The sequence below is a fragment of the Strongylocentrotus purpuratus genome, unplaced genomic scaffold (genome assembly GCF_000002235.5).
Source record: "Strongylocentrotus purpuratus isolate Spur 01 unplaced genomic scaffold, Spur_5.0 spur5_scaffold_4, whole genome shotgun sequence".
Taxonomy (NCBI): Eukaryota; Metazoa; Echinodermata; class Echinoidea; order Camarodonta; family Strongylocentrotidae; genus Strongylocentrotus; species Strongylocentrotus purpuratus.
In genome coordinates, this window is record NW_022145610.1 from 13,288,363 (window position 1) to 13,300,171 (window position 11,809).

The window sequence follows — 11,809 nt, forward strand, 5'->3', positions numbered from 1 at the left end:
GATCCTCCAGGAAACCGAACCTTTGGAATAACGCAACAACTATGAACCCTACAACGTTTTCGGAATTATGCCCCCCCCCCCCGCATGAAAAAAATTGTGTTTCGGAATGACCACGAACGAGTGAATGAATTTATTACCATTTCTGAAAGAACATAATTACAGGGTATAACAAAAATAACTTCATTATGGTAATAGGAGACCACTGAACTGCCGAATTGGCTTGGCTCTCTTGTCGTTCGTTCTGTTGTCCGTCGTTCTCGTAGTCGAAGCCATCATTACCATCATGACTTCCGCCTGGTTTCTTGATAGGAATCAGGATTTCATTACGATGAGGCAGAGGCCGCCGTGATGAGTCATACACTGTAACAAACATACAATAAATAAATACATTTGTTATAAGTTTCTTGACCTAGGGAAACATCATCAGCTTCACGCGCTGTTCCCCCTGAGGGCCCTTCAATTTGTCTAATATTACCCCGGCGATTGCCAGGTAACCATGCATTTACACCGGTTTGGAGAGTTGAAAACGTAGATCTATGTCGGTCAAATGACGTTAGTGCCGGCACACTGAGTTTGGATTGAGATTCAAGTGATTAAGCAACTGTACCACGAGACCGTTATAATGTAATGATGATGATGAAGATGAAGACAATATTAATATTAACAATGATAATAATAATGAAATAAGGATAATGATCTAATAGCAATAATAATAAAAATGATAATAATGAAATATTGATAATAATAAATACGAATGATGCAATAATAATGGTAATAATAATTATAATAATGGTAATAATAATTATAATAATGGTAATAATAATTATAATAATGGTAAAAATAATTATAATGAGGGTAATAGTAATTATACTAATGGTTATAATAATTATAATAATGGTAATAATAATTATAATAATGGTAATAATAATTATAATAATAGTAATAATAATTATAATAATTATAATAATAAAATAATAATGAAAATAATGCAAACAAAAGAATATTTTATCATCATCGTCCTCATCATCAACAGTGATGAACAATAATAATATCATTGTTGTATGCTGCCCTGAGAGGATGGTTGCCGCAAACGTTTTCCTACGTGCCAGAGGTACTACATTACTCACTTGCAACAAGGAAAGCGTCGTCCTCGAATGGAATGCCCTTATCGTCTAGGAATTCAGAAAGCTGCTTGTATTTCGCTGTCACATTGTGAGTGACCGGTCGCCCACCGAAGGTGATGCCGTAGAACTCCCGGGGATCTTCCATGTGCACTAGCTCCACCCCAGATTCCTAAACAAATTAAATCCACAATATCGATTAATCCTACTGAAGAAAATGTCTTTACACCAAGTCATTTTGTACTTCAATCTTTCAAAGAGTTCAATGGATTTAATACATTTCCCGCTGACTATTATGTTTTCAAACTGAAGTTTAGGATTTGTTTAAGGGTTGGGGGAAATGGGATGGTCGAAACATGCCCCCATTGTTTCGGCCTTATTCAAAATCATATCAACTATAGACCCGTGCCTACCTGGTTGATGAAAGAGTGTTTAGATGACCCCCTGCCATTTATAACTCAACTTATGAATCTGTCCTTGTCTTGCGGAATAGTACCTGCACTATACAATAAATCCCATGTGTTTCCACTTTTGAAGAAGAAGCATTCTGGATCCAGACGAATTCAGGCATTACAGGCCAATCTCCAATTTGATGTTCATTTCAAATGTCCTTGAGAGGATTGTCACAGCTCAACTTCGTGCATACCTGGAGACGAATTACCTGTTCAGCATACAAACAGTTCCATTTAACAGAGACTGCCTTCATCAAAGTCTACAATTTGATCTGCTACTGGCGGTCGATAAAGGGCTAGAGGCTGTTTTGGTTTTGCTTGATTTCTCTGCTGCTTTTGGAATGATCGACCATGCCAAATTGATGTGCCGTTTGCGTCATGATTATGGATTTGATGAAAAAGTACTGCAGTGGCTTGTTTCTTACCTGGAGGACCGTAATCAGGTTATTGTTGTCAACAGAGTTCCTTCTAAAGCATTCCCACTCCCCCTCTTTTTGCTAGCTGTACACGAGTCTGCCCTGTGAGGTCATCCATGCTCATGATGGCGTCATGCATATGATGTATGCCGACGGAAACGCAACTGTACATAGTGCTCAAGCAAAATGATGCTTCCAGTGGCATTTCCAAGCTCAACAGGTGCATCAGTGACATGAAAAGCTGGTCCTGCGGCAACAATCTTGTGTTCAACGGCACAAAAACAGAAGTTATCCATATAACTTCCATGTTTTGCGATTCCAGTGAGCTATCTGATGTTGACATGGATGGGACATCAATCTCTCTTTCCAAATCTGCCAAGGATCTGGGAGTCACAGTGGACAACGTGCTGAATGTGAAACAGGATATACGCAACGTATGTCGTATCGCAGATTTCGGGATCCACAAAGTTGGATAACTGCGAAAAATCCTAGATCAAATTTCCATTCGTCGTCTTCTTAATTCCTTTGTAACTTCCCACCTTGGTTTCTGCAACGGACTATTAATCAATCTCCCTAGCTCTCATTTAGCCCTTCTTCAACATATTCATGCAGAACAAAGCAACACGCCTCATCACACCTACAAGAAAATATGAACACATCATGCCGATCATTCGTTCTCTACACCGGCTCCCCCTCCAACAGCGTGTCAAATTCAAGATTCTCCTGCTGATATACAAGGCCTTTCACAAACTTGCTCTCTCATATCTCTCGGAACTCATCACTCCTAAAACTCATACTTCATCTATGCGTCTTCGATCATCGTCTACAGCACATCTTCATCTAGCCCCAGGCACTCTCACCCACACCGGCTATGGCGATCCTATTTTTTTCTGTTTGTGCCCCCAACTTTGAAACAAACTTCCCCATGGAATACGCGAGTCCCGAACGTCAGAAACTTTCAAAAGTAAACTTAAGACTTATCTGTTCAATATGTAATGTAATCATATTTCTTTTGTTAATTTATAAAGCGTTATGTAGATTTTCGTTGGAAATCGTTGTTATAATTATGTAAATGTATCATGTATAATATTGTTGTAACTTGTTTGTTAACATTAATTACTTTGTATTTTTGTAAGCGCGTAGAAACATTGTTTTAAACACTTAATATATGTAATATATTATTATTATTATATTATTAAAATGATTTAATTAACATTTGGGGGTCACTGCTTTTCACGAGAAAATAATGAGAAAGGATGATTTAACGATTCCTTCGATCCTCAAAACTGCCGATGTAAATGATAGCCTTGTCTACAGAAAGACTAAGGGAGTAAGGATGCCAGAAACCTGATACTACGCCTTCGATGATTATTATAGGAGTGGGGTCTCATGGGGGGGGGGGGGGGGTAGACACCACTCGGATTTTTACCCAATTAAAGCTTTTCTCAGCCACTATTAAAGGTGGACTTCCCTTCCAAGGCCGTCAGCTCCTGTGTAAAGCGCTATACCCTGAACCTACCGCCATGAGGATGTATCATTTAAAAAAAGCTCCCTTCAACGTCGAGATATGAATTGGCAAACTAAAGTATATTCTGGTGCCTATAATATGCTTGATCACATCATTAGGTAAGTCAACCAAATCTGGTGTCAGCGAATTAGGATTCAATACACACGGACACTGACTACTAGTACTATGTTGTCTATGTGGCTTTAAGTTTCTTACCTTCGATGGGGGTGGGGCGGTTGCCTGCGAAACTGCAGGAATGTAGAAGAGAAGTGCGTAGGTTTTGTCACAGCAAGGGAAGAATTTTGATTTGTCAGGACAGAAAGATGGCTCGGCCTTGTTTTCCGAGATTTCCATCATCAGCGGTGTTGTCCGATTAATCCCGTTGTCTAGTAAAACAATTCGACGTAAAGAAAGACGAAAAGTAGAAAAAGACGAAGTAGGCCTAATTCAAGATTTAGGTTAGCAAGTTTCAAAGACATTACACCCCTCCTTCCTTGGTTTTAAACAATTTATAAAAACTTTAATATATACGGAATACTTCTCTGCCCAAAAGAAAGGCAAATTGAAGTTTCATTTTAGGATGTGGAAGATTGAAATCTAATCTGTCATCTTCACCTTTCTCCCCATGTCAAAGGAGTGATTTAAAATGATATTCATGCCAATTTGTTAGGGGGAGGGGAGTCCATGTTTCTTGTTTGTTTCTGTTCGAAATAATAATTGATCAATGATAAGCTAGATCTACATTGGAAAGAAAGCGTGATGTATTTGGCGTATAAGATAATACAATTGGATTGAATTGATTCACTTCCATAAAATCCCCCGTAAAAGCTTACCTTATTCAAGGTAACGTTATCATCTAGAATGAAATGTTGGATAAGCCCTCTGATAAATTGGGTAATTCCGTAATAAGTGTTCTATGCTTTTTTTTCTGATTCTCGAATCTTACCCCTAAAGTAGTTATGCATGTCCATGTAGACTAGACCTATCGCAGTAGTTCGGTTGCAGGTTGGAGCAACCTTACGCACCCAAACTCCTGGTTCGATCCGTCTCTTCCACATATCCAGACCATAATCTTCCAAATCCGTATAGACGGGGCACTCTGAGCCTGGAGGGGGGGGGGGGGGGGGCAAACAAGAGGGATGGAAATGTTAGTAGAGTCAAACAATTGCATCGATGGATATAAATGGATAAATAGATAAATAATGACTAAATAATTAAGTATTGTATTGTATTTTGCATTTATTAATATTTATTTCCTTCTCAATAGTACAATATAAAAAACAATGTATATATACATGATATATGTAACAATTATTTCAACATAGAGTATACAGTAAATAATTTAGATACGGAAGGAGGCGAAATCCCGGAAAGCATAGCTTTAGTTGGGAACGCCCATTATAAATTAACACAGTTACCGAGAGAACATTATGGATATTACTATGAAAATTACATTTTATATAGCAGAAAGTTGATAGGAAAGAACAAAAATAGTAAATGGAACAGAGAGAAGAAAAAAAAATGAGGAGATAATTAATTATAGGAAGGTATGTTCACTTATAAAGAGAAAGTTACCTCAATTTGGTTGTGCATGTGTCTGTGATTACATCATAAAAATAACGAAGTACTACAATTTTAAAATAGACAGCGGATACATATCATTAAAAACAAGCAAAATCATCAAACAGACAACAGCTTTATCCGACAGCATCGTCCTGGCCTCCTGGGAATATGCATATGGTAATAGCAACAGCTAAGGCATTTACGTAAGTGATCAAAATACAAACATGTCATTGAATTCCACAAGAGGTCATTTTACACATAAAAACAAGGGAGGGTATCAATATCGAGCAATTAAATACATTTTTGCCTTAAAGGCCCGGTCACACAGCCTTTCGCGTCTGTATCGCGGGTAAAATTTCGCGATTTTTTTTTGCCCGCGGTTGCCCGTGGTGGAAAATGTGCAAAATTGGCTTACCCGCGGTTTACCCGTGGTATGCCCGCGGAACAGACGCCGGCGACTGTTCCGCGTCCTTATCGCGGGTGAAGCGCGGCGGTACCGCGGCCTACCACGCTTACACGCGGTACACACGCTAATGCACGTGATAACAACGCGGTACAGACGCGGAACAAACGTGCTATGACCGTGCTCCACCCGCGATTACCCGCTAAAATTTCGCGTCCAATTCCGCGTGTAACCACGTCTTAACCGCGGCCGTAGCACGTCCTAGCACGTTCGTTCCGCGTCTGTACCGCGTCTTTACCGCGTGTGTACCACGTGTACCGCCCGCGATTACCCGCGGTCTAAATTTTTGGGCAGCCCAAAACTTTTTCGCGCGGCCAACCGCGTGTGAATTTCTTACCGCGTGTAACGACGGGTAAAGTACGGCTGTATCGCGTCTTTATCGCGACCTCAAAGCGTCCAACAGCGTCTGCTTCACGGGCAGAAATTTTTGGCCGTGATTCGGCCGCGATACGCCCGTGGAGGGCTGTGTGACCGGGCCTTAAAGGCCCGGTCACACAGCCTTTCGCGTCTGTATCGCGGGTAAAATTTCGCGATTTTATTTTGCCCGCGGTTGCCCGTGGTGGAAAAATGTGCAAAATTGGCTTACCCGCGGTTTACCCGTGGTATGCCCGCGGAACAGACGCCGGCGACTGTTCCGCGTCCTTATCGCGGGTGAAGCGCGGCGGTACCGCGGCCTACCACGCTTACACGCGGTACACACGCTAATGCACGTGATAACAACGCGGTACAGACGCGGAACAAACGTGATATGACCGTGCTCCACCCGCGATTACCCGCTAAAATTTCGCGTCCAATTCCGCGTGTAACCACGTCTTAACCGCGGCCGTAGCACGTCCTAGCACGTTCGTTCCGCGTCTGTACCGCGTCTGTACCGCGTCTTTACCGCGTGTGCACCACGTGTACCGCCCGCGATTACCCGCGGTCTAAATTTTTGGGCAGCCCAAAACTTTTTCGCGCGGCTAACCGCGTGTGAATTTCTTACCGCGTGTAACGACGGGTAAAGTACGGCTGTATCGCGTCTTTATCGCGACCTCAAAGCGTCCAACAGCGTCTGCTTCACGGGCAGAAATTTTTGGCCGTGATTCGGCCGCGATACGCCCGTAAAGGGCTGTGTGACCGGGCCTTTACGGGGAAAAGTCTGCAAGGAGAGCGATTTGTGTAGAATAGATGGTAAGGTGTTCCAAAATTTTGGCCCAGAGTATCGAATGTCAAATTGAAATCTTCGGGTTCTACGTTTAGGGAGACGAATGTTGGCAGCGCTTCTCGTATTATAAGTATTGGTTTCCGGGTTGCAAACACATCACTCAAAAAAATAAATGGTTTAGATATAAGATTGATAGATAGATAAATGAATATATATATATAAACAATTGAATGAATTCATGAATAACTACACATCTAGATAAATAAATGAATACAAAAATAAATAAGTAAATGCATACATAGACAACTATAAAATACAAATATATATATATATATATAACAAGTGAATTAAGGTAATTCGTGAAAGACTCACGTGCACATTGACGAATTCCATTAGGAGGCTCGGGTGCCGGGGCTGCGGTAGTTAAAGCAGCGACGAAAGTGAGGAGACAAACTGCCAACATTATTGGTGATTCTGTGTGAAGAAAATAGATAGGCCCTATTGAAAAAAGTTCTCAAACACGACGGCAAAGATTTTTCGAAAATACAACGTAAGACATCGCCACTCCCAGTGGTAACATTTGCGTACGCATGATAATTTGAAATAACGCATATGATGAAGGTAAATTTAAAAACCTACATACAGGCTAATGTAATATATATTCAGGCACCTCACTGTCAAATAGAAGGCTATTCGGGTACTTTGTCGGTCTGCTGCCAGTAATAATCCTGTTTTTAAAGGTTGCGAGGAAGAAAAACACTCTATCATGATTAAAATGCTATTTCTCATGAAATTACGTAGTTCAGCGGTTTGTTTTCCACGAAATGTACACTTTTTGTGAAAAAAATAATGAGGCACTCTTTGAGAATGTGTACTCGATGAGCCAAAATAGGGTTAGACCTACAGTTGTTATACAGGGCCCATTTTGTACTTGTCTTTAGTAAAACGGGGACACGTACGTATTAAGTTAAATATTCTTGAAAGTGTGCAAAATTAGAGAGTCATTTTGTACTCCGCGTCAAACACCATGATCATACAATTTAGAACAGTTGTTGAAAATGAAGTGGCATCACTGCGTCAACAAAACGTAACTTACTGTATTTGTAGAGAGTAGACAGTCCTGCAAATAGCCACCCTTTTTGCTGCTCAGTGTATGAAGTTCTTGTCTGCCCTTATCGACAACTTTGACTGCAAGATAAGGACACGGGTGGTTTTATACAGGAACCAAAACACTGCTGAAAAACAACATCACGAGACAACATACTCGTTTGTGACGTAGCCATGTTCCGTCACCTTCATACCCACAGATGTTTTCATATTCAAAACAGGAAAGAAACCGGATAAGATGAAGATCTCATTGTTTCCAGGTCAGGCAAGGTCGCACCCAACAGCACCTGGTAATGGTTGGTATTTGGGGTTTTTCTGTTCATCCTTTATTCTCCCAGTTGTTAGTTTGTTCTCACTATGAACATGACGGACAAAGAAAGCGGACAAAATATACAGTTCCTCATTCTACCCTCAACAATTGCTGTGGTAGACAAAGGAAAATCCCTTCACTGCTATTATGTAAAAATGTATAGAACAGGTGTCACATACATATTCACCTGTTCTACACATTTTTAAATAATAGCAGTGAAGGGATGTTCCTTTGTCTACCACAGCAATTGTTGAGGGTAGAATGAGGAACTGTATAGTTTGTCCGCTTTCTTTGTCCGTCATATTCATAGTGTCTCTCTCTATCTCTCCCCCATCTCTCTCTCTCTCTCTCTCTCTCTCTGAAACCCCTTTCTCTGTGTCTCTCCATTTATAACCATGATAATTTTTTCTTTTATTTTTTCATACAAATCTTTTTCTTCAAAAACATATAATTTCCTTCAAAGGTAATACAAAGTTTTGGGAAATTTTAAAAATTGGCTGGATAGTGATTCTTTACAATTGTGATATATTTGGATGCCCATGTGGATGTTTTAAAAGCACTAGAAAATATATCCCCTAAAACACTTCTGTTTTCGAGAAAAGTTGAATATCAAAATTTACCGGTGCTCCCGGTAAATTGTGATAAATTTCAAATAGCGCCTACGTTGTTGTGTTGTTGTTGTTGTTGTGTTTTGAGTTATTGGCGATTAGTCAGTGATTTGACTATTGTCGCCAAATTACTTTACGGCACGTGTTATATCTCTCAATTTTGGATTAAAAAAAAATATATATATATTTATTTCGTTTTATATTTATCTATCTTTTAAGATAGTATCGTAAAATAATATCGTAAGCAAAACATTCATGGGCTTTGTTAGTGTTTCTTAACAGTACGTGCAGATTATTTGTTATATCACATACACACCATACATAAATATGTATATAAGATAGCACCTACACAAGCTTCTATATTCAGTAATCTTATCATACCTTTTATTATTGTTGTTACTTTTTCTTATTTTATTTTCTTAATACATTATGTTATTATATTTTTAATGTACTGAGTGTAAGTTAACATATTTATAATATCGTATTATGTTTTACTGTTCTTATTTTATTTTCTTATTACATTAATTATGATTGTTATTATATTTTTAATGTACTGAGTGTAATTTAGCATATTATAATATTGTATAATGTTTTACTATTCTTATTTTATTTTCTTATTACATTATGTTATTATATTTTTAATGTACTGAGTGTAATTTAACATATTTATAATATTGTATTATGTTTTACTGTTCTTATTTTATTTTCTTATTACATTATGTTATTATATTTTTAATGTACTGAGTGTAATTTAGCATATTTATAATATTGTATTATATTTTACTGTTCATCAAGGGAGGTATTACTTCCTGATAGGGAACCGTTTCGTTCTGAGAAAGAACCGTACAATAGCTTTTTGTATACTGGACTCACTCTTTTTTAAGTATTCCATAATTTTTTCAGGTTGGGATTCGTTAATTTCTGTTAGAAACATAGCCCTTTCTATAATATAGTTAGGGCAATGTACTAAAAAATGTTTTACAGTCTCTATTTCACTGGGGCATCTATTACAGAAACCAGTAGCATGAATTCCCAATCTGAGGAGATCCTGGTTAAGTCCAAGGACTCCAAAGCGGAGTCGATGAATTATTGTTGAATGTTGTCTCTCTAATGAACATATATATGGTTTATTAACATCTTTTTGATATGTTTTCAAATACGAGTTGGTTTTGTTCCACCTTTCTTGCCAAAGGAGTTTGGAACTTGTAGTAATTAAGCTTTTCATTTCTGACATATTTAGATTACTACGGCTAAACAATGGTAGCTACGACAATACAAATCTCAGAATATGTAGATGTGATATATAATTTACAAACGGAAATAGCCAATTGCTCGATTTTATTCAAGAAACATTGTTTCATTGCTAAACTGATATCTTGACCTTGAGAGGGAGCTATACAACATAAAGAGTTTATGATTTACAATTTCATCATTTTAGACCCGATTTCAACCGCGACAACGATCTCTGAATATTGTAGGATTGCATATACTTCCAATATGTTCGTTTGAACAAAATTTATTACCACAATACCAAAACTGTGTATTCCCTTTAAGAAGATTTTCGATCAAGACATAAATTCACCCTTGGTATGATTATTGCCAAATACACTGTCGCTCATATAGTTGGAATATTTTTTTTTTACCCCAATTTATGGAATTATTTTGATAATGATTTATTCTAACTGATCTAGATAAAAGTATACATTCTCAGATTTTATTGAATAATAATTTGCCAGTGTTTGTTTTGCGTGACTGTTAAGGCATGTGTATGCTACTATGCTTATCAACTAGGTGACCTACGCGCTTAAGTCATAAATGACAGTAATGAGGAATAATGCCCCATTAAAAGGCACTAAGATGGCATATCGACACGGTTTTGACCCTGGGGCCTCACAGTTACGAGGCCATTGCTTTGCTATTGAACCATGACTGTACGCAGCGGGGGCTTCAGGGTAGGTGGCAGTTCCCACAAATTAAAAAACACAAAGAAAATGCAATAAATTTTCAATTATTCATTGAAAAAATCTTCTGTGTGCCCATGCCTTGAGCCATAATGCATGGTCGTAGGTCGAGGATTTTTTTATGTTGAGGATCGGGGTAAAATAAAATGAATTAGGCCTATTGAAAAATTGTTGTACATTGTGGTGAAACGATTTTCTCAATGACGATGTTGATTGTTCTTTTACACAATAAATCTGTGACATTCGTAATTTAACGGTCGTCACACTGACGATTTATTAGCTTCTCTGCACCTAATACATTAAAAGGAAAACGAAATCGGTCAGTGGTTAAAATTACAAAATTAATGTATTTTACAAAGAAAATACCAGACTTCTTCACGGTGCATTTACTAGCTTTGTTAGGGAAATGTCGATTGTTGTTTACCAGCCAATTTAACTTTGGCTTCGCGCGTCATTTTGTTCTAATTTTCGTATATTTCATATCAAAATCATTTCTCAAAATAGACCATGAATGAATAATTTCCATTGAATCGTTTCTCGATTGACTGAATATCCTTTTTAAAAAAATGTGTTGTTTTGTCTTTCTTTCTTTAAGCAAAAATATATTTTTGAACTTTTGGATAAATGCAAAGCATCCAATGTTTTCTGGGGAGGGTCTCTGTACATTAATGCTCCATCACTGTGGCGCGGATCCAGCCGGCGAAAGGGGAGGGGGCCCGCTTCGTGAAAAAATATTTTGCGGCGAAAATTTTAAAATTGAGCCGGCCGAGAATTCGCTCAGGGAGGGGGGGGGGGTAGTGAGCACTCATTTTTTGGAGGCCCTCGGAAATTTGAAAGATAGCATCCCCCTTTTGAACGCCAGGGGGGGGGGCATCTCCAAAAAAAGGTGAAATTAACGTGTTTTTCCCAAGGGGGGCCGCCCCCCCCCCCTGGATCCGCCACTGCGTGGCAGAGTGTCCCCAGTGCCCCTAATTTCAAGTGAATAGGAGCAATATACCCGAAAGCTCGCATTTATTGATTTTATAAACGGGGCCGTTATCAAAACCCTTTTCAGTCTTCCGTTATGAGAATGTGCTTATGACCCCATCAGGATTGGGTTTTTTCCTCTTCATAAGATGTAATTTTTCGCACTGCGATCTCACAAATCTTTAGATTTT

The 11,809-nt window shown here is 38.6% G+C and overlaps 1 protein-coding gene across 1 annotated transcript; it reads right to left on the reverse strand.

Annotated features, from left to right (window-relative positions):
• On the reverse strand, nucleotides 1-7,976 carry LOC592017. The gene is made up of 6 exons (XM_030998128.1): nucleotides 7,763-7,976; nucleotides 7,039-7,140; nucleotides 4,443-4,601; nucleotides 3,713-3,882; nucleotides 1,128-1,293; nucleotides 1-360 (listed from the first exon to the last, which is right to left on the reverse strand). Exons 2-6 carry the CDS (start codon nucleotides 7,127-7,129, stop codon nucleotides 134-136), a joined length of 813 nt encoding a protein of 270 aa, XP_030853988.1. The 5' UTR covers nucleotides 7,130-7,140; nucleotides 7,763-7,976; the 3' UTR covers nucleotides 1-133.
• Between the last annotated feature and the right edge of the window lie 3,833 nt (nucleotides 7,977-11,809).

Excerpts from the sequence above, each read along its gene's own strand:
- LOC592017 (XM_030998128.1), bottom strand. The coding sequence starts at position 7,129 with ATGTTGGCAGTTTGTCTCCTCACTTTCGTCGCTGCTTTAACTACCGCA. Across the intron at positions 4,602-7,038 it reads TGGAATTCGTCAATGTGCAC|GCTCAGAGTGCCCCGTCTAT; the intron begins GTGAGTCTTTCA and ends CCCCCCCTCCAG. Across the intron at positions 1,294-3,712 it reads CCGCCCCACCCCCATCGAAG|GAATCTGGGGTGGAGCTAGT; the intron begins GTAAGAAACTTA and ends TAATTTGTTTAG.